The 22,150-nt window shown below is 45.4% G+C and overlaps 1 protein-coding gene across 3 annotated transcripts in view; it reads right to left on the bottom strand.

Moving 5' to 3' along the window:
- DNM1 (dynamin 1) overlaps positions 1-22,150 on the bottom strand; it is a 71,912-nt gene that overhangs the window by 22,959 nt on the left and 26,803 nt on the right. For all 3 annotated transcript variants that reach the window (XM_072883267.1, XM_072883265.1, XM_072883266.1), the window contains exons 3-14: positions 21,260-21,409; positions 19,923-20,126; positions 19,287-19,385; positions 18,396-18,556; positions 16,384-16,526; positions 16,165-16,300; positions 14,905-14,972; positions 13,707-13,845; positions 5,441-5,527; positions 5,157-5,227; positions 4,650-4,701; positions 2,045-2,158 (exon numbers count right to left, since the gene is read on the bottom strand). In XM_072883267.1, coding sequence (XP_072739368.1) covers positions 2,045-2,158; positions 4,650-4,701; positions 5,157-5,227; positions 5,441-5,527; positions 13,707-13,845; positions 14,905-14,972; positions 16,165-16,300; positions 16,384-16,526; positions 18,396-18,556; positions 19,287-19,385; positions 19,923-20,126; positions 21,260-21,409 — 1,424 coding nt within the window. The remainder of the gene's footprint in view (positions 1-2,044; positions 2,159-4,649; positions 4,702-5,156; positions 5,228-5,440; positions 5,528-13,706; positions 13,846-14,904; positions 14,973-16,164; positions 16,301-16,383; positions 16,527-18,395; positions 18,557-19,286; positions 19,386-19,922; positions 20,127-21,259; positions 21,410-22,150) is intronic.

Here is a 22,150-nt window from a genome sequence, read left to right as displayed (position 1 = left end):
AGCTCTGGGACAGACATGGAAAGATAATGGTCTGACAGAGGACCATGCACTGCAGACAGCTCTTCAGGATGGAGCCAGCTCCATGCAGGACTGAGGTTTGGGATGAGAATCCCTATGCTCAAAGCTCTCCAAGCTGCCCCTCAAATGCACCAACTTTTAGCCTGACTCAACTATGGAGTCCAGGTGGACATTGCTGCCTTTCTCCCCCACAATAGCCAGTGATCAAGGAGTTTAACTTAGGGAGGAAGCAAATAAAAATATGCTTCCCTTTCCCCCTGCTCCCACTCAGTTGAAGACAAAGGCTCCTTTCTCAGAGGCTGCTCAGACCTCATCAGCACTGGATCTCCTGTGTTTAAGGCACCAAGGCAGGCAGGGAACTGCTTTCATTAGGCAGCTCTACCTCTTGCTATGCAGAAGGCAAACGGTGCAGACCTCCAGTTGCTATTGTCCCCCAAAAGCTGCCCTCCCTCAGGAGAGAAGGGAGGTCCAATCCCCATCCCAGGCAACTGGAATCTATCAACAGTTTACACATCCCCACTGCAGCCCTCCCTCCCACTCCCAAGGGAAGAACAGGGAGTTCTGATCATCTCTAATACAGATGTAGCAGCTGGCTTTGATTAAACTACTTGATGTTTATAACCACTCGACCTGCATATGCAACCTAGAGGAAAACAAAGCCTCCCCAAGAAACTCTGAATACAAAGGTCAGGGGTCTTACAGCAGAGATACATTGATTTAGCAAAAGACATTTCAATGCCTGGTTCTTTAATTAGGAAATTGCTGCCTGCTCATCTATAGCAGCACTGCAGCAGACTCCATGCAGAAAGCGATATTTAGAGGCTGATTCATCACCATATTTGTCATCATTTCCACCTGCTGAGAATGAAACAGGCCCACTGATACGAACCAGACAAGAAGCCAGGCCTAGGTGTAGCTCCCAGGCACACTATAGTGTGCCTCAGAACACCTGAGGGCATGAGCCACAGCAAGGGGCAGAGCAGTTTATTTGCAATCAGAAACCCCAATCAACTCAGAATGCACGACTACATCATACCAGGCATTTTTCATTCCCCAGCACATTGAGTGGGGCTAACCCTTTTGATCATGTACCTTACCAAAAACCATCTAGCTATTCTTCCTCTCTTCAAAGTAATCAGAAAAGACAATTATCTACCTTTGTCTTGCACAGGAAGCCACACACTGTTGACAATGATAATTTCAGCTGGGACAATTCTGCTTATATCATTTCCCACTGAAGCAGAAAGACACCACAGCACAATGCCAGAGTTCCTAATATTCAAGATTTTCAGGCAACTCAGAGTAGGTCCATGTTCCTGCCAGTGATATTCCACACATCACTGTACTTTTGATCAGCAGTACTCTAACCATTCACAATTCAAACAATTTTACAAATAATATGTTAACCAGCATGTTCAATATAGAAACATTAAAAAAAGACATTCCTGCTTTGCAGATTTAACACCTGAATCCTGGAGAGGTTAAGTAATTTATCCAAAGTCAGAAGGAGCCAGCATCTGAGCTGCAGCTTCAGCTCCACAGCTCCTGTTGCTATGCTCAGAAAGGAGATAACTTTTTCTTGTGACCAGGAGAGATGCATGAAAACCTCTGCCATACTCCTTCAGGAAACTCATCATGGCTGCCCCACAAATACCCAAAAAGTCCAAGTCTTGGAACTAACCCATCACACCCTTGATCACAGCTGCCACAGCAGAACAAAGGTCAAATTCATTCTAAATGTCTGTCAACTTTCTGCTGAGCCAGGGCTTCAAGCACAGATGTTACTCCTTGTGCATCAAAAAAGCCACATCCACATTCACATCAATTCAGAAATGCTCAGTAGTGCTGAGACCACAGGGAACCCAGCCCAAGGATGGTTTCAGCTTGTGTCACAAGATACTCAGAAGATACATCTTCTCAGAAGTAGATACATCTACTCAGAAGATACATCTGTAACACCCAGTGAACTAAAGGGCTTATCCTCATCCAATGCCCGAGACTCAAGTCACAGAGTTGAGCTGCTCACCTCATCATCCTTGTACCAGGAGAGGTTCTCTGCTGTCAGGACAAACCAATACTCCTTGGAGCCACCCTTCATGATCCCAATGTTGTTGATGGTGAGCCAGCCCTTTCGGATGACCTAAGGGGGTAGAAGCAGTGAGGATTAACAAGGGCCCTAAAAGCCTGACCTTAGGCAACAGAGGAAAGATCAAAGGGTATCCCTAGACACAGAGTAGTATGGAAAGACAAGGAACACTGTGCTCTCTGCTGCTGCCAGAAGAGCCCCCCACTCAACTGGCCTGTGACAGTCTTTGCCTCAAAAGGGCCAGGAATAGTATGAAAAGGACGCAGGAAGGAACCTAGCAGTGCTGTGCATTATACCCTCTGCCAAGGGGAAAGAGATACAGGAAGAACTGCATCAAGAGTGCTTTGGACACTGGCACAAACTGCAAGCACCACATAGCAACACGCCCAGAAAAGGCCATGCCTAGAGAAAACCAGGACACCAGCACACCTTTCAGCACACTGCACGTGTGGAGTGCTTCACCCAACTCAGGGGTTGGGGGGAACCAGTTCAAGAAGAAGAGATGGTCAAGCAACCCAGAAAGAATTGAGTTTAGTAAAAAGGAGACACTAAGTATAACAGAACAAAATGGTGCATCTGGAATTAGTACCCTGCAGTTCAGCATACCCAGGTATTTGAGTAGTCACATTAATTTAGGGCAAAACAAGTTCCTTTAAGTTTAGTCTGTAAAGAAGCCAGGCTATTACTCTCTAGGGAATTCCAATTCACCAAGTGCTGGTTTAGAGCCTCACACATGCAGTAATCAAATGCAAGTATGCATCAGCTTAAATGCATTAGCTTTTATACATATTACTGCACTGTTAACACCCAAAAACATCTGCATGCATTACATGTGTGTACCTTGTTGTATGGATGTGCTTGCTGAAAACGACCTGGCATTGAAAAAACATGCAACTGCACTGCACATTAGCAAGTTGCACTGTGTGAGCCTACCAGAGGTACATAATCCTTTTAATTGTCAAGTTACTCTATAAAGGTAAACGTAGGAGCATTGGATCTGCATCTCATCCCTACTGTTAAACTCGAGATAGTCCTATTCTCTCTGTGGACAGGAGGGGGCAGTGAAACAGAACCACACGTCCTTAGATTACTGCTTTTTATCTCCACCCACTCACAAGATGTACCAGCAGTTCTGAGTTTTTCCTCAACATACTACCTTTTCACCTCATTTCTGCTTCACCTGTGTCTAGTGCCAGCTGCCCTCCTCTCCCCATTCAGCAGCAGAGGGAATAATTTGTCTATGCACTGTTCTTGCCTTCCCAGATGCAACATTAATGTTCATTAGCACACCCTGCTGAGTGGCCTTCTACTCACCAGGATCTCATCCTGCAAAGGGGAACCATAGCAACAGCAGCAGAGCAGAGAGCAGGAGAGGAGCAGAGAGAGGAGAGATTGTTACTAGGAAAGCTGGAGCAGGAGAAGAGAGGCTCAAAAATAAAATAAAATAAATTGGAAGCTGGTACCAAATCGTTTACCCCAGGTGTTAACAAAAGCAACCCCCATCCCAAAATAAAGTCTGCTGACAGGAAAGCCAAAGCGCTTTACAGGTAGATCCAGAGTTTTCCCTTTGCACTCTTTTACACTCAGCTCTTCTGTAAAGTATACTGCAGAGGATGGGGTTCCCTACAGATGCTCCGAGATCCCATGAAATGGATGGTTGGCCAGCCCAACCTGCTGACCTACCTGCCTGCCAACAGTACTGAAACAGTCTGCATGTTTATGTGCAGGGAAAGGTGGTCAAACATGTTATAAAGAGGATGGGTGTCAGGAGTCAATGTCTTTAGAAAGACTAAGCAAAAGCATTTGCTTCCATTCTCTATGAAGCTGCTTGTAAGGCTTTGTTTCTATAAGATCTTCTAGCCTAGACAGCCTTTCCATGTTCCCAGCAAATTTGGGAGAAGCCCCTTTTAATTGTATGTACACTCCTTACAGCTCCTGAAGGAATAAGGAAACTCCTCCCCTCCACTGCTGTCTTCTCCCATGGGTGTGTTCTCATACGTACCCAGTGCAACCATGGCTATAATCACCCTTTGTCTCCTCATACAGGGGTTTAAGTATTTCCAGTGAAGTTTTCCAGAAGAGAGTCCATGAACTCTCTTGAAATCCCTTTCCAGAAAGTAGATAGCACTGATGGGAAAGACAACTAGAAAAGACAATTCTGTACTCTAACAGTTCAGATCTAGTGTTCTGTACGCCTCACCTCACTAGCACAGCCAGTGAAGGGGCTGAAGAAACAGGGATTTACACAACATTAATAGGTATTTCTACCAGAAAAGCAAAAACAGATCTTGATTATCAAGCATCCATTTCCCTCTACAATACTTTCCCTCCATTGCTGCTACATACTCAGTTCTTCCTGACTGCAGTGAGCCTAAAACACTATTCTCTGGGTATAAACAGAGTTTGATGAGTTAAAAAAAAAAACAAACCCAAAACACAAAACTTAGAGCACTGCTGCATCCAGCCCAGCACTTGTCCACCTGGTAGCTTCCAGGTAGCAAACATGTCCTTCTTGCAGCAGTGAAGGAGATGGAACTTGGCCTACCTGGTTGCCAGCTGCTTTCTTCTTGCTCATCTGGCTGCTCCTCTGCTGAGCACTGCAAACAACAGCAGAGACATTCAAAACCCCTCAGGCTCTTCTTCATCACCTGAATCCTGCTCCCATCAGATAGCTGCTACAGTGCGTTCATGCCCCTCACCACTGGCTTACAAGCCTTGATAACCCAATCTATTTCCATCTCCTCTCTCAACCTGGTCTACTCATCTTCTCACTCCCACCTGAACCACACTTGGGTCACTAACCCTCCACTGCTTCTGCTTTTTCCCCGACACAACCCTAATTACTCTAACTCCCCCTTCTACGCATCCCTATTCTCCTCCCCAGCCTTGCAATACAGAGCCACTGAAAAAGAAGCAATACTGAGAGCTGAACCATACTTTGGGACCACAGCATCTGCATCAGGGCCTTTGCAACCCATTTACTGGAGCAGCTATAGGACAGAGCCACAGGAAACAAGTGCAGAGAAGAAGGCGATAGGATGTGGGTGCTTACTTGGCAAAGCCAATGAAATCCTCATGGTTTGTGTTCATGTAAGCCAGCTCGATGTCTATTAGAAGCATGACCTGCCAAACAGAGGCACAGACAGAGCAAGACAGACGTTAGTGATTGACACTGCTAATAGTCAGGGGCAGACAGAGCCCTGTACATTGTTCATCTGATCAGCCCTCTGCAGCCAGACACCCCTTGGCTCAGGCCACTATAGCCTAGACTGTCCCTTCAAAGGTGTCTCCCACCCCACCCAGTCTCCCCTCTTACACACACTCCCGATGCCCTACCTGATCTTTGGTCCTGCCTTCTCTCTCACGGATGTGAGTAGTAACAATCCTCTCCATCTCCTCACGCAGATGAGGGTACTGGCTGAGCTGCAAGAGAGAAAACACGTGCACATGGGAAAGGGAGGTGTAAAGGGGGAAGCAGCCCCCCACACGTACACATGCACACATACACCCTGCAGTCAGATATTTTCAAGGGAAGTTTAGAAAGCTGGACTTGCAGACAGATTTTTTCCAAGTTCCTGGAGGTCTGCTGGGGGCAAAGTTCATTCCCTCCTGCTTTGGGCTTCAGATAAAAGCCCTTTTCACCCTTGCAGCAACCCTTCTGCCTCACCGGAGACCTGCTCCAAACCCACCACATTCTTCCTGGCATGAGACTCTTGACAAACTCCAGATGTAAACATGCTACTTATTGCTTATTGGGTTTTTCCCATTGAAGTGAACAATTTCTCTAGATGTTTAGCATATCATTGTAGCAGGCTATGTAGGGGAATGGCCTGTTGCTACAACCTGCTAAATCCTATGGGACATTTCCCCAGGAAGTTAAGTGGATTTCAATCCCCATTTGCTGAGGCACTAAGTGAAAGCATCTGGCCCTCTCCATCAACATCACAAGCAGAGACAGAGGATCTGACCAACTCTACATGTCTTCAAGATACACTGTGCTCTGGACACCCAGCTGCTTCTGCCTGCTCTCCACCTGTGTTGGGGCAGGATTACATAGTTGAGGTCTATTATTCACATCATACCTACGCCACACTTTTTGCCACATTACTGAGGGAATCCTTTCCTGTCCAGACAGAGAAGTAGGACTTTACTAGCTATGGTTCAAAAGAATAATACCTACAAAGATCATGCATGACAAACCCTCCCAAAATGAGCACCCTTAAAGCCCCCTGGGTTTCACATAGCACCTACCTACTTGCCTAGATTCATAAGCCTCTAGTGATTTCAATAGCAGTAACTGTATGTTTTTCAGGTCAGGCCCAGCACAGTCAAATGAAATTAATCCTCCAGACCCAGGATCTAGCCCTTTCTTCCCCACTTTGCCTATCCCCTGTGAAATCTCCCCCCCTCCCCCCCCCTTTTTTAATATTACCTCCAATTTGACTATAATGTCAACAAACAGCATTTCCTAATATCAATCTTTTATATCCCCTCAAGGGAGTGTATTAAAAAGAAATCTCATTTGCCTATGATCTGTACTGTATTTGTTTTGTTCCTCCAACTTTCATGAGAGCTTCTTAAACTGGTTTGGCCTTTTGTTCCGTATACATAAGCAATTATAACATGCTAGAAGGAACCGGCTCAAAGTGTGCAGCATCACTACTGGAAGCCAGGTCCTATTCTAACCAGCAACAATATTCCTAACATCTGACTACAAATAGTCTCAAAGCCTTTCAGCACCCTTGCAGTCAAGCAAGTTGCAATAGCCTGGAACTGAAATTGAGGACTAGCTTTGACACTGCCTATTTTCAAATGTGTTGTTTTGAATGCCAATGACCCTACAAAGGCAGGAAAAAAACAAGTGGAATTAGTGTTCCCCACCACCACCTTGTCTTGAAAGCACAAACTGGGTGTTCTCCATGATCTTTATGGTTCAGGCAGCTGGTTGCTTCAGAGACACACAGGCAAAGCTTCCTGTTTCCTTTGGGGGGTTGGCAAAGGATAGATGGGCAAGTTATGTCAAACAAAAACAGGAAGTTGGAAAACCTCTAAGCAAGTCTCAGCTTCTTTGCTTCAAATTAAAAAAAAAAAAACAAACCACAAAACAGTCAAACAAAAAAACACATCAAACCTCCCTCTGCCCCCACCCCCAACCAGTCCAAAGGCACACAAAGTGCAAAACAAGTTGTGGTTTATTCAGAACCCAGGTCATCCAGCAACATTCATGTGCAAAAATAAATTGACAGCATCAATCCCCCATGCATGAGTTTCCAAGCATGCACAGGAGAAGCAAGGGTGGGCAAGGAAAGAGGACACAGACAAGCCACAGGATGTCACACCACCAGGGAACATGCAGTAGGGCATAGAGGGGCAAGGAGTTATCACCAGCAGTACAAACAGCACCCAGAAATGCCATGACTCTGAAAGACAGGAGAGCAGGTGACCCTCCAAGGGGTTAACTGTCAGCCTGTGATCATATCCCAGCTCAAGTGGGTTTTCAATCATGTTTTAGCTGCATTTGCCTGTTCGATCAAAATACAAGCTTACAGCCCTCTTTGAAAACCAATTTGTCCCGATATTCCTTAGTTTCCCTCTTTGCAGATTCCAGGAGTCCTTGCCAGCACACCAAAGATCAACTTTTTTCTGAAGGGTTGCTGACTTGCAAGACCTTCCTGCACTTGTGAGATGCTGCAGTGCAGTCTGGCAGAGAAGGTTCCTGCTTTTGGAAAAGACACTAGCTAGAACACTATCCTCCTAAGCGTAAGGGCTTGCACGCTTACACCAGCTTTCTGTTGATTTTGAAGCTACTCTCCATTTAACCAACTGGAAGCAGCTCAGAATCAGGCCAGTCAGAACTGCTCTTAACAGCTACCTTCTCTTCGGCCCTCAACTTTGTCTAATAGTCAACAGATAGTCAACTGCAAATCTCTTTTCATACAGGAAAGCTGTACTTCTGTAGCATGCAACACAGATGGGTTTTCCCCCTTCTGTGTTCTTTATTAATAGTCTCATATTATTCCATCTATGCAGCTTTATCAACTGCATATACAAAGATTTCTTCACCGTCTGGGGTAAAATGAAGTAATTGTGACACACAAACAATAACACACAATAGTTCAGGACAGCAACAAACCAAGGCTACAGGACTGTTAAGCTAATTCAAGAGGTGTTAGCCCAAGCAGTCTTCCTTTCAAGACGACTTGCAGGACTTTTAGTGAGTTTAAAGGTTTGTTTTTGTCATCTGAAAGGCAGCATCAGTCCACAACACAGCAGGCTGGGTATTACCTTACAATTAGCATCAGTCCTAAAGTAGCCTTTTCCAGATGCCTCCCCTAATAGCACATGCTCTTGTCCACATCAAGCAGTTAGGGCTATAACATGCAAGATAAATATTGCAAATCAACTAACGCCCCTGTGCAGTTACTACCCTTTGCCTTATGCCATCAGAACCCATCTCAGGCTGGCTGCTATGCTAAAGTGGTCTATGGCAGTTACCTTCTACTCTTTCAGAGGCAAGATTAAGCTTCTTACTACATGTAGGCATTTGACTTTAAGCATTACTAAAACCTTCTTTTTATTTTCCAGTACTATTGCTAGGTATCTTCATTCAGGCAGTTATTTCTCATCTCTAACATCTGCCTCCCTGGCCTTTCCAGCTCTTATTACAGCCATTAGTCTCCTACAATGTCACTGCTGCTATCACCTTCCTTACAGAATGTATCTTGGTTGCATCACCTTGGAACATCCTCATGGGGTCTTCCACCATGTCATGGATTAAAATCCACAGAGCAAGTAAGTGTCCAGCTACTCTAATGACATGGTCCAATAGAGAAACTGGAATTCAACACCCTTGGAGTTTTCATGATCCTCCTCCCTCCTCACCCAGAGCAGACATCTCCAGCCAGATACAGAAAACACTGTGAGCAATCAGACCCAGCAAAATAAAAAACCCCACAAGAGAAACAGGCTGGAAAGGAGTTACTCTGCCTTGCCACAACATCTGGCAACAGCAGGACTCTGCAAGAAATAGATTGGGCAGAGCTCAGAGGATGTAAAAGATGTCTCCCTAACAGAGGAATAGAGCTCACCTCTGCCTAAGTACAACTAGACCTCATTAGCTCAGCTCTCACCTTCACTCTGAATTCATATAAATTCTTATCTTCCCTTCCTTCCCAATTTAGGGGTATACACTGGTGAGTCGGGCTGTAATCCTGGAAGAAGGGAATGGTAATTTTCAAGTTCTAAAATAACTCATGAAACAGCCCTTTCCAACTCGGTTTCCAAAACATACTTCTCTTGTGCCACAGACATGTTTCTGGCCCCTCACTAGTAAGTGCCACATCTACCTTTTTTTTTTTTAAGGAAGCATGTGGTGCCCCCTCCTGGAAGAAGCCAGCCTGGGAAACAAACCCACTCCTGCCCCAGCCTTTAAGCAGTGTTTGACACCCTCCATGTCACTCAGGGCAGTTTCCCTCTCCACCTGCTACTGCCTTCTGCTAGCCTAAGGCTTCACCTCCTGTGGTTCACAGCATACAGGGAAAAGTATCCACACTACCTCCCACTGAGCATAGTCCATGGAGCGAGAGATCAGCAGAATGATGCAGAGGGTGTAATGCCTGGAAAAGCTTTTCCCCAAGCCCTTTGGGACAGTAATCTTCTGTTGACTCTGAATATCTCTTGCAGAACATCTTGCACCTCAAACTTTTAATCAACTGTTGTTTTGCATATGCTACTGCTCAACATAGCTCTGTGGACAAGATGAAACCTGCAAACCACTCATGCTATGGGGATGCAAGGTCTTTTTATCTTTTTCTAGGGTATCTGGATTTTTTAAGGGGGTCCCAGCAAGAACAATTAAGAAGTTCCAAATGCGTAGGCAGTGGCACAGCAAACAGGGCTTGCAAAGGGTTTGATCCACACTGAGGTGAACGCCACTAAGCCAGACAGAGGAAAAGGGTATGCTAGAGTAATCCACTGGATCCCAGCTCATTTCTCAGCTACAGAGCACATCAGCTGATGCCCACTTCTCTTGTCCTGCTTTTAAACTGCTCTTATACCTGCAGGTTGCTGCTCTCCTTTAGATGCATCTCAATATCCATTTTCTCTCACTAGGTTTGCTGCAGTTCCTGGGGTGCACGTGGAGAAACAGCATGGAAGTGTGTGGGAAGGGGGTGGGCATTGACCTTTCTTTGCATTTTTTGTTTCTTTACCTTTTCACTACACTTTCTGATGGTGGATGTGAGCTCACTCACTACCATATCCACACACTTCAGACTCGGCTCCTTCAACTTCTGCACCTGCTTTTTCACTATGGCTTCAAAAGCGAGGTCAGGCGTGAAGAGACCCGTTCTGCATGGCAGGGGCAGGGTGGGAAGAAGCAACGAGGAAGAAGAAAGCGAAGCAGAGAAAGAGCAGGAAGGGGGGAGGAAAGAGAAGGAAGGAAGGAAAGGGGGAAAAGAGAGAAAACACAAGGCAAAATGAGAAGTGAGATTTTGGTTCATTCCATTAGTTTACTGAACCAGGTGAGCATTGCTATGGGGCCTGTGCACTGCCAAGTATCAGGAGAGTCTACAGGCAAATGGAAGTGGCAAAGGGGAATGAGGTAGGAGCAGCTGGGCCAGTGAAATGGTGAGCTGTCAAGAGCAAGATGAATGGATGGAACCCCCCAGGGATCAAGTCATCTATTCCTGAAGGAAAGCTTCTTTGGATTTTGAGACAAAGCTGCTTGCCAGTGAGCCACTGCCTCTCTACCTAGAGGCTCACCATGTCTCACTTCCCTTTGTCTCAGGCATTTCCCTTTCCTTCCCACCACGGTTATCTCCCCTTCATGTTTTCCTTATTCCAGCTGCAGGAAGCCTGAACAGGAGCCAAGCTAAGACTTGCAAAGGTCTGTCACTTGCATCTTGTTTTGGCAGAACTGAACTGAATTGATGTGTCTCAGTTTCAGGGATTCAGACAAACTGTTCCACCAATGGAGCATATTTCATCTCACTCACATTAACTTCTTCAATAAGAAGAGATGTACCCGGTATTTAGGAAAATGCAAACATGCTACAGGGCATCCATAGCCATACAAAGTATCCGTTCTGTCCCAGCTAACCTGTAGCATCAGACCCAACAGGCCTGTTGAGGTTTATAAGGAAGTATTAGTTTCCACTGATACTATCTCAGTGGCCTGTATTCTCAGTGGCTCCACTATGAAAGGGCAGAAAGTCCACAGAAACTGAAGTTACTAAAATGTGACCAAGATTAATCCAACTCAAGACTACTGCACCCAAAGAAGTTTTTCAGCACATCTTTAGCACTTCAGAGCTTCTACCAGGATGCTCTTTGTTACACAATCCGAGTTACTTGTTTTAGCATGGGGCATTACTGCTTTGCAAGCACTTTCAAGGGGACAATGTCCCCTTGACATGGGAAGGGGATACTGCCTTTCTAAAAGGTACAGTTAATAGTCAAACCTGGGGTGCATGCAGCTGACAACCAATCCAGGGCTAGCTATAAATAACCACCACTTCATTTAAATCAGGTATTTCCACCTTCACCTCATCTTTCACACGTGTGGATAACACCTGCAAGATCCCAAGCAATACCAGTATTAAAACACTCAACACATATTATAGGACCTACAACTAGTTTGCCTTTTAAGCAGCAAAGAGTTGGCATATGTTACGGGATTCAGCTTCACCCAAGGGTCTCCCTAAAGGTGCCAAAGCCCCTTTTGAGTAAAGCAAGGGCATTTCCAGGGTTAGGAAACTGCTTCTGAGTCAGAAGACATGAACCTACTAATCCAGTCGCCCTGCTAAGCTCAATATACACTGTTTCCCCCACCAGACTTGGGGGCCCTGCACAAAATAAATATTCAAAAAGCCAGTCCCTTGTAGTACCTGAGTATCACCTGAATGACAATATTTTGTTTCTTCAGATACAAAATTGTAACCATGACTACTAGAGCACATACAGAGCAACTAGCAGTGAAGTCAACCATCAAATTCTTAGCAGTGGGATCTAAGCTAAAATGGAATGCTTTAATCCTGAATCTGTGCCATTTCCCCCCATCCCTGTGGTCTCTTCTCCTCCTTTATTTCCCACCCTGCTGTACCCACCACCTGATCACTTGAGGAACCTGCCACTGTCAGAACAGATCATCTATTCTGAAATTGTCAGTAAGAGAGGAAACAAAAAGAAAAAATGAAAAAAGAGGTGGGAAATGGAGGAAAGGATGCAAAGAGAGAGAATGAATAGGAGATTTTGAATAGCAACTGATGGATGGAGAACAAACCAAGAGAAGCTTCAGAGGGCATGAAAAAGGAGGGCCCTTCTGATCCAGGTAGCAGGCAACTCTGGATACTTGGCAGCCCGAGGGCCTGTGCTTACCTGTCACCAGGCTCTAATGGCAATTTTCTGGGTGCTCCCCACAGTCACACACCCCAAGAGAGGACAGCAGGACAGAAAAAGGAAGCTCCTCCAGCACTCTAGAAACCTGAGCAATCTCTCACTGCATCCACTTTGCTTTCCCAGTCTGTCCCTGGGGGGCAAAGCATGTGCCTGCATGCCTGAGCCCTTCTACAGAGGCTACTAGCCCTAAGGACTAGGCATTTCTGCAAGCGAGGGCAAGTATCACCACTTGGGCACCTTTCCCCACCCTTGCAGAGACAGGGTGTGAGACTCTCCAGACACCTCCTGCAATGCCCATTTACCTGCACCTGAATAGCCAGTGGCGATTCCAGTCTCCAGTGTCCATACCACCATCCTAACTGGGGTGCCTTTTCACCAGCACCTAGCCCTGCCTGAAGCAGCAAGCCATAGCTGAGAGGAATGGCACAAGTCTTATCTTGCTGCCTTTCAACCCCAACCTCAGAAACAAAAGCTGCCATATCCAAAGGGCAGAATCAAGGCAGGTTCCCTCCCTCAGCCCCAACAAATACCAGTATGGATCCCAAAGGGCAAAACCTGAAGCCCCCTCTCAGAGAGCAGGAGGACCCCAGAGGTTGATGGACATTTCTAACTTGCTTCTTCTCAGCCATGTGCTGCTCTTCCAGAACAGGATATGGACCAAGCCAACCAGAAACCAAGCCAAACACCACAGGAACATTTCCCTGCAATACAGCCCACAGCTATAACGGCTGCAGCCTCTGAAGTTCAGCCCCATACACCCTGCCAGCAGTACCCAAAGGCTAGTTTGGGATTAACCCTCTCACTTCTACAAGAAGATGGGACAAAATTTAAATCCCAGTTTCTGGCTTGGAAAATAAACCCAGATACCAAATTTGAAGTCAGATGTGGCTGTATAAGAAGAAATACCTTTGGTTTTGGAAGGAATTGGGAGTAATACTACAGAGGGGCGGCGGGGACATCTCCAGCACCCCTCAGCTCTAAAACATTTAGGGAGCAGGGCCATGGCCCATGTCCGACAGCACTTCCCCTCCTGTTTGGCTTGTTGGTTGGATTGCCCCTGGCTGGTACCGCTCAGGTCTAGTCATGCTGAGGAGGTGGTTAGAAACACCAAGTGTGGCTGCAGGCAAGTCCCTGCCCAGGTCACAGTGGTGTGCCACAGCCAGTGAGCAGAGGAAAGTGCCAGCTCCATGCTGCCTCTGGTTACCTTCTTGGTGCACTGTCTAACGGTATTGATTAACTCCGAAATGACCATGTCCACGCATTTCAGGCAAGGTTCTTTAATCTTCTTCACCTGCTTTTTCACAATGGTCTCAAAGGCCATGTCGGGCGTGAAGAGACCGGTTCTAAACACCCAGGGTGGGGACAAGACAAGGCAGGAGGGGGAGAAGGGGCAAGGAGAATGTCACAGCATTACACACACATCTTGGAGCAGGCACCGCCATTACTGAAACCCGGCATGCGGGGCTGGGGAGTGTCATGTCCCCCAGACTAGCCCTGACTGGAGTCCATGGAAAATGGGGGATGTTTGGCACCTCCCAGGAAGGAGGTGCTGAGGGCAAAATGGATCCCAGCTGGACAGGCCACCATTTCACCTCAGCCACCAGGCCTAAGCATGGCAGGGGCTGACCTCTCTGCAGCACATTTGACCTCAGAGTTGTGCAGCAGATGGGAAGCCTTTTCTGAAAGATTTTCTTAATGATTAGGACACCAACACGTTTGATAGCCTTTATCAAGCTCAGCTAGTGACTGAGCAAAAGAAAGGAATGAAAATAAATCTAGGTCAGTATTTGTTCACATCCCAGAGTGCAGGAAGAGCTCTAACAAGCATCAGGCCCTGCTCACCTTCCCAGGAACAGCACAACTCAGGGTCTCAGGGCTGTGCTTTCTGACAGCTAACCTCCGCTGAGGGAAACACAAGCATGTTTGCTAACTACATCCTGGGGCCATTGGGATCCTGGCGGTGGGCACCTCAATGCTTCGTCAGATCCCTAGGGGAGGAGGTGCTCAGCACCAACAACTGTTCTGAACAACTAACTGTTGGTTCGTACAGAGGCAGAAAGTGAAACGCAATGCTTTAGTTTTAACTAAATGAAGGAGTAGCATGGGCTTGCATCCCTCTTTCTATCCTTTCCTATGTCAAGACACAAGGGGGGAGAAAAATGTCTAGTCACCAAGGCAGTTTTACCTTTTAGGCTTCTGCGACTCTCACACAGGAAGAGAAAGCAAACTGACTTGGATGACTGTCCCTACTCCCAGATTCAAGTCACTGGGGTGGTCCAAGGAGGCTATCCCTCCCCTTTGGCTGACCTACCGTACCTCCGAAGTCTTCAACTCCATTGGGAACGTCTAGAGGTATTTACAAGGCTATGCAGCCAATGGTCTGCCTAGTGCGTGATACGTGCCTGATACCATGGATGTTCTTGATGGCATAACTAATCTCCCGTCGCAGCTCCTTCTCGTCAAACTCCATCTGCATCAAGAGAGGATTTTATCAGAAACTGACATTTATTTGCACAACCCCAGGATACACAACAGCATGCTTTACAGAGAAGAGGTCCCATGCCAGCACTATCATGTGACAGATGAGACATTAGCCCAAGTGTTGGATACAGAGTCCAGCCATAAAGCTTCTATTGCCAATGCAGACATCCTGGACAAATATGAATAGCTAAGGGCCTACATTTACAGATGCCAAGCCCCAGCAGCTCACAAGGAGCTTCTTAGAGATAGAGCAATAGGACTGAAGTGCTAGATTGCTTTCTAAAATCAACTGTTTTGTCTCCCAAGATTTAGCATGAGGTCTTGGCAGCTGTTTTTTCAGTGAACACCACAAACAGATTTACAATTCACATACAAAAATGTATTATCCAATACAAGGCAGGCTCTTGTATTTCACTAAAGAGGCCTCATCTTATTTAGATGAAAAAAAAAAAAAAAAGGAAGCAAAATGCAGAAAATCCAAGAGAGGAATAATTTGGCTCTCAAGTCTGTTCCAACTGATATTAAAAAAGGTTTTTCCGTACCACTTCCGGTCAGGTTAGTGTACTTTGCCATCCAAAAAAACTCATTCAATAAAAATCCTGTTCAACTATTATGACAGTAGAACAGTTTCTACACTGTTCCCACCTCTAGGCCATTGATAGGGGACAGACAGAAGTAATCCCAGGTATATCTACATCCTCTTTCCTGCTTCTTGCATATCCATTAGGGAAACTCTAAGTCTAGTCTGGTGCTCAGGATCAAGGAAGTACAAGTTTCAGCACCATTCGTATGTGAAATTCAGTCAAAGTAGCTTTAACACAACATATCTGCAAGGACATGGAGTCATTGATTTACTATTGTCTGTGTTAAAGGAAGTTATTTTGCACATTTAATTTAGCATTTAGGAATTAAGTCAAAGAAATATTGTCATTTAACTAAAAGAAAGTTAAGTTCTGTCAAAAGGACAGGGACTGATGGAAAGATCAGTACTATGGGAACACTCAAATAAAGGAGACAACAGGAAGTAAAAAAAGGTGATACAAGGAAAAACATGAAACAAAGTAGTCAAAGGGAAAGACAGACGATGAAAGATCCCAAGAGGAGTAAGGAGACAGGCAGAAGAGGTAACAGACAACAGGCAAGCGGACAAAGTGGATCTCAGCAGCACAGGGAAACAGTACCTTCACCAGTTCAAAGGGGAAACGCTCATGGAAGATGCGGTTAATCCTAGCTCCTCCTGACAGCTCATAGGTATCAATTTGGTCTCCAGAGCCTTCAATGCGCTTCTCAAAGTCCACAGCAAACTGCTGGACCATCCTGAAAGAAGACAAAAAGCATGAAGCAGAAGTCATGGCTGAGCAGTCATCTCCAGGGAGGGACATGCTGCTGAGGCCACTTACTGAAGCAGAGCTTTGGTCTTGCGAGCAGGGTCATCAGGGCGAAAGTTCTTGTACTCCTCCACCTCCTTCTCAATGGAAAGAAGCTGGCTTTGGAGTTTGTTCCGCAGCCCTGGCAGGGTGTCACGGATGTGGTTGGTCAATTGCTACACAAGAAGAAGGTTTAACACAATAATAAACCTCTAAGTGGTTACTGGGAAGAGTTTGCTACCTCCGCACCACAAAATAAAGAGTAATGTTCCTCTCTTCTGTCTTCAATCCTTCTGAGAGGTCCTAATGAAAAGTCTATCCCAGGACAGATACCAGTTATGATCTGGGTGTATTCTGCCTACCCAGCTCCTACCTATTTCACCCCTCTATTCTTGACCTTCATTTTACCTTCTATTCTAGTACAAAACTCCCATTCATACAAGACTGCTGTCTCCAACCCAAGAATAAGCTTCACGTACAAGTATTAGCATTTGCTATTTACATGAGGGTAAAGGCTATTCTGTCTTCGGATTAGCACACCACTGACGCCCAAGGTGGTGGTTAAGCCCTTTTTCAACAATAAGGGTGACAAGGCAAGGTGGAAGGAGCCAAAACCACTGATGAGGCTCTAATAAGAGGGTTTCCACAGAGCACAGCTGTGGAAAAATCCTGTTTAAAGATGAATATTTAAATAAGGAGGAAAAAGGACAAAGTAGTTCTTCCCTTAAGGGAGTATTTCAAGGGAGCAGAGAGGGAAGCAACAATAAGTTGCTACTGTATGAGACAGGAGATAAGACAGCCTTAATAGATGGGAAAATGACTACCAGTATCACATTTAAATCAATCTTTGCTGCTTACTGTTAGGTACAGAGACCACTAGAAATTTAGAAGGTATCTTTTAGCTTGACCAGAAAGACCTTGCATTCTGATTGCATGCAATTGTATGAGGTTTAACAAGGCCAAGTGCCAGCTCCTGCACTTGGGCCACAACAACCCCATGCAATGCTACAGGCTTGGGGAAGAGTGGCTGGAAAACTGCCCAGCAGAGAAGGACCTGGGGGTGCTGGTTGACAGCCAGCTGAATATGAGCCAGCAGTGTGCCCAGGAGGCCAAGAAAGCCAACAGCATCCTGGCTTGTATCAGGAATAGCGTGGCCAGCAGGACTAGGGAAGTGATGGTGCCCCTGTACTCTGCACTGGTGAAGCCGCACCTCGAATCCTGTGTTCAGTTTTGGGCCACTCACTCCAAGAGAGACCTTGAGGGGCTGGAGCGTGTCCAGAGAAAGGCAACAAAGCTGGGGAAGGGTCTGGAGCACAAGGCTGATGAGGAGTGGCTGAGGGACCTGGGGCTGTTTAGCCTGGAGAAAAGGAGGCTGAGGGGAGACCTTATTGCTCTCTACAACTGCCTGAAAGGAGGTTGTAGAGAGGTGGGTGTCAGTCTCCTCTCCCAAGTAACTAGTGATAGGACGAGAGTAAATGGCCTCAAGTTGCATCAGGAGGGGTTTAGATTGGATATTAGGAAAAATTTTTTTACTGAAAGGGTGGTCAAGCATTGGAACAGGCTGCCCAGAGAGGTGGTAGAGTCACCATCCCTGAAGGAGTTCAAAAAAACATGTAAACATGGCACTTCGGGACATGGTTTAGTCAGCATGGAGGTGTTAGGTTGATGGTTGGACTAGATCTTAGACATCTTTTCCAACCTTAATGATTCTATGATTTTGCACCAGTGTCACTGAGGGGATAAAGAAGTGCTCTGCCTTTGGTGTGTAAGCTCCATTATTGGCCTTAATGTATAATACTGATACAGTGAAACACAATCAGGCACACTTCATAGGACCTGGCACGAAAATGCCTTTTATAATGCAGAGAAGGAAGAGTTAACCAATCTTCACAAGTCTCCTGCAGCAAAATAAATTTTAAGTATTTATCAGGTTGTTGACCGAAGTTTTAGCTTTTCCTGTATTCTTGCATCTTGGAAGAGCCCTGATGGCCAGCCTATCCATTCTTGTGACATTGTGGGCAGCAGTTCTTAACTGTTGACAGTACCTGGTTCAACACTTTCTGCAGGTAGGGGGTTCCCATGCGATCAGCCATGTGTCTGTAGGCTGGGTGGGAGAGAAAAAATTTTCTCTCTGCAGCCAGAGCTGCCTGAATGTCCTTCTTGCCATCAATGTCCTTCTGACTTCTGTTGACTACACCAATGTAACCTGTAAGAGTGGGGTAGGAGATCAGGTGGTTGGCCAGGATGAGAATGTAAACAGGATTCAGACTGAGACGGAAGTTACCCAGCTGGCAGCATTGCAAAAGGGGAATTCTAGTGGCAACACATTATTAGGAACCAATTGGAAGAGTTTAAAACTAGAATTTCCTCTGAATGGCTCAGGTTCTGATATTTTGGTATGCACGACAAAAATTACTATGCAACTGAGAATTAGGTTATTTATTACTGTTCCCCCAATCACAAAGCGTACCCTAGTCTCATTCATTTGAGACTCTTCTGTTAAAGTCCTTAGGACAGGTACTTTTCTATAGCTATACACAGCATGTATCACAGTCCAAAATTATTTCATGTGATATACTATGGCAATCTCATCTAGATAAGAGACAAGGGGAGTCTTTTAGACAGAAGTTCCATTTTTGCAGCTTGCCTTATTAAAAGAAGTAAGGAATGAGAAAGTAAAGATAAGAGCATAAGGCTATGCTTCTGCTAGGACTACATACCAAGATACAAATATCTAAAAAGTTCTTATTAACAATGTGACTCATCCCTGTTCCCCAACTTTTCTCTGTTCCAGCTTGGAACAGAGATGGCTTAACCACAAGTTGTAACAGATGTTCCAGGAAGGGAATGCACTGGAGGAAGGGGATGAGGCCACGACACCTCACACAGGGGAAAACAGAGGAAGGAGATCGTGGACAAAGCATGAGGAAACATACCTCTACGAAGAGGAAGTAATTTATTTTCTAATACGTCTCGTGCATCAGTTCCTTCATCCATAAGATCCAGCTTAGTGATGACTCCAATAGTGCGTTGCCCTATGGAAAAAACACAAACATACTTAATCAAGCAAATAACTCATGTAATATTTTCCTCTGTTCACAGAGCTTACAGATTGCCCAGCTTGGCTACTCAAGGGCTCTTGAACTCAAATGTTACAGTTCCCATCATGTCCAAGAGGCCATGAAGGCAAACCCAGACAATAATGGAGCTCAGTTCTCACTTACATCCTGCTGAAACATGCACATGCTATGCCTCAGCAGAGTGAGATTCTAGTGCAGAGTTTCCTACTTTTCTCCAGACAGAATGCTGATGACTAAAGAAAGGAAATCCTACACCTCTTTAGAAATGGGCTCAGACAAAGGAAGAAGAGGGGAGTAACAAAAATTCTATTACAGTAGCTGTTAACACTCAAACACCTCTCAGAAGAACGTGTGTTGGTGAAGATACAACCCAAGACAACAGACAGGAGGCAACAGATACTGGGCTAATCACAACCAAAAGGTAAAAAGAAAATCAGGCCACTGTCTAGTAATACCATCTAGTAATGTCATGCTAAATTAAGAGATACTTACCTTGAGGATCCACCTCCTTCGCAATCTTCAGGGCATCCGAATTGGCCAAATCAGAGTTGGCTGGGGATACTGCCAGGATGAGGCAATTCTCTTTGGTGACAAACTGCATGAGCATATCTCGGATCTGAAACTCGATGTCAGGGGGCTGGTCCCCTACTGGGACTTTTGTCATACCCGGTAGATCCACCAAGGTCAGGTTCAGGACTAGACACAGGAAACAGGAGATGGCACAAGGGAGTGTTGAGGTAGGGATGTTCTGGTCTATGAGGCGTACCTGTAGCTTTATTGCCTTCAATATATAATAGGCACAACAGATGCACATGCAGAAGCACACAGAGCCTTCTAGTTCCTTTTTGTTATTGCTTAGTAAGAACTAGTTGCTACTAGTCATGATTGTCAATTATCTCATTACCCTTCCCTTTAAAATCACTTGTTTTCACACTGATCAGGGAAACTGTGCCCTCACAGTCCTTGCACATATGCTACACTGAAGGGGAAGGGATGGCGGTACTTTTTTTTTTACTTCATAACAAAGACTAGAGAGTCAGAAGAGTTGGTTCCACTCATTAAAAGTAGTCCCTGGTATTGAAGGGCTCAGTCCTGCCATCCTCATTCAAGGGATGCTCCTGTCAAAGTCAGCTGGACCTTCTCCTGAAGGACTACAACATGCAGCCCTATAACTGTTTAATTGTCTTGCTAAGAAAAAATAAAAACTAAAAATCAAGCACAAGTTCTACCCAGCCAAATGCTATGTAGCACTGAGCTGCTGCTTTCCAAAAAATGCCCACGCAGCAGTTCACATTCAAAGAGCTAGCAAATTTCAGACCATGTCACTCCCTTGTTTAAGCAGAATTCTTCCACTGAGATGAGCAGCATATGACATAGGCACTATCCAGAGAACTATACAAAGCATGTATTTACATGCAAACAGAAGGCAAGTGCTCTTCACGGAAGCCACTCTCCCCATCAATTTTTTTTTGTTGTTCCATTTATTTTCCCCGTAAAGCAGTATCAGAACACAGGGAGAGACAGCAGCTCTTCACTGTAAGGCCCATACTGATGGAAAGGAACAGCCTCAGGAACAAGTTTCTGCACAGACATCAGTTGTTTCAAGGAGAAGTTCTGCTAGCAGTCAGATACTTCAGGTGGCAGACAAACCCAATTTAGCAGTATGGCTAAGGCTGGCAGTTTGATGCAGCACAACCCAGGCACACGGAAATTAAAGTCAAAACCAAGTGCACTTGCCATTTTGTCTCTGTTCTTTCTGTATTTAATTCATGACAAAGCAACAGCCTGCCTCACCTATCTCCTGACTCAGATGCTGCATTAGGACTCACCATGGGGAGAGTAGACTCGAAGATTGATGGGCACTGGGGAAATCCCTTTGTTGGAGCCAGTAACACGATCCGTTTCAGCCTCAATCTCCAAACGGACCTCCTCAAAATCAGTGAATTTCTTTCCTTTGCAGTGTAGGAACTCACCATATTCTATTTAAACAGAAGCAGAGTGTCAGAAATAGTCACTGAAATCAGAAAAACACTCAAAGTGTAATGAAAACATCATGTCCTGAAGCAAAACCAAACAAAAAACAGTTGAAGGGATGAAGACTAGCAACAGCCTTTCCCACTAGGACCTGGCAGGTTGGCATAGAAGTTACTGCAGTCATACTATCTGATCAATGTCTGAGAGAATTCAGTTGAGCCCAACATCTTCACAATCCACCTTTTGTCTCAGAAGAGGTGGCATCCTCACTTCTCGTCATTCAAGTAATAATCCAAGACTTTCTCTGTTGATACGAAAGCATACTTGGCATGCACCTGTCTGCAGCAGTGGTGACTTCCACAGCTACACTGGGAGAATACCTTGGTACTCTGGAGAACTTGGACTAGCTCTGTATTAAAGTGCTGGAGGTAAATAACAGTTTCATTATGTAATGAGAACAGACTCAAAAGAGTATCAAGAGAGCAAGAAAACTTCTCTTGACATCATTTGAATTGGCTGGTGGTTGAGGTTTTTCATGTGTCAGTCCTTGACTAGGCTAACCAATCCAAGAACTCTCTGTTTCAATTTCAAAAGCCTCCTAAAGTCAAATTGTCTCCTTACTGTAGGCAAGAGGACTGTCATGGATAGGTCAAGTTCACCTCACAAGAGAGGAAGAGTACCTTGAAACATTCACTTGCCAATTCCTGGATGACATCTTAACTTACGTTAAGGGGAACGGTAATGAA

Source organism: Ciconia boyciana, chromosome 18 (genome assembly GCF_034638445.1).
Source record: "Ciconia boyciana chromosome 18, ASM3463844v1, whole genome shotgun sequence".
NCBI lineage: Eukaryota > Metazoa > Chordata > Aves > Ciconiiformes > Ciconiidae > Ciconia > Ciconia boyciana.
Note: the sequence above shows the minus strand (reverse complement) of the source record. Positions and strands in the feature narration are given on the sequence as shown.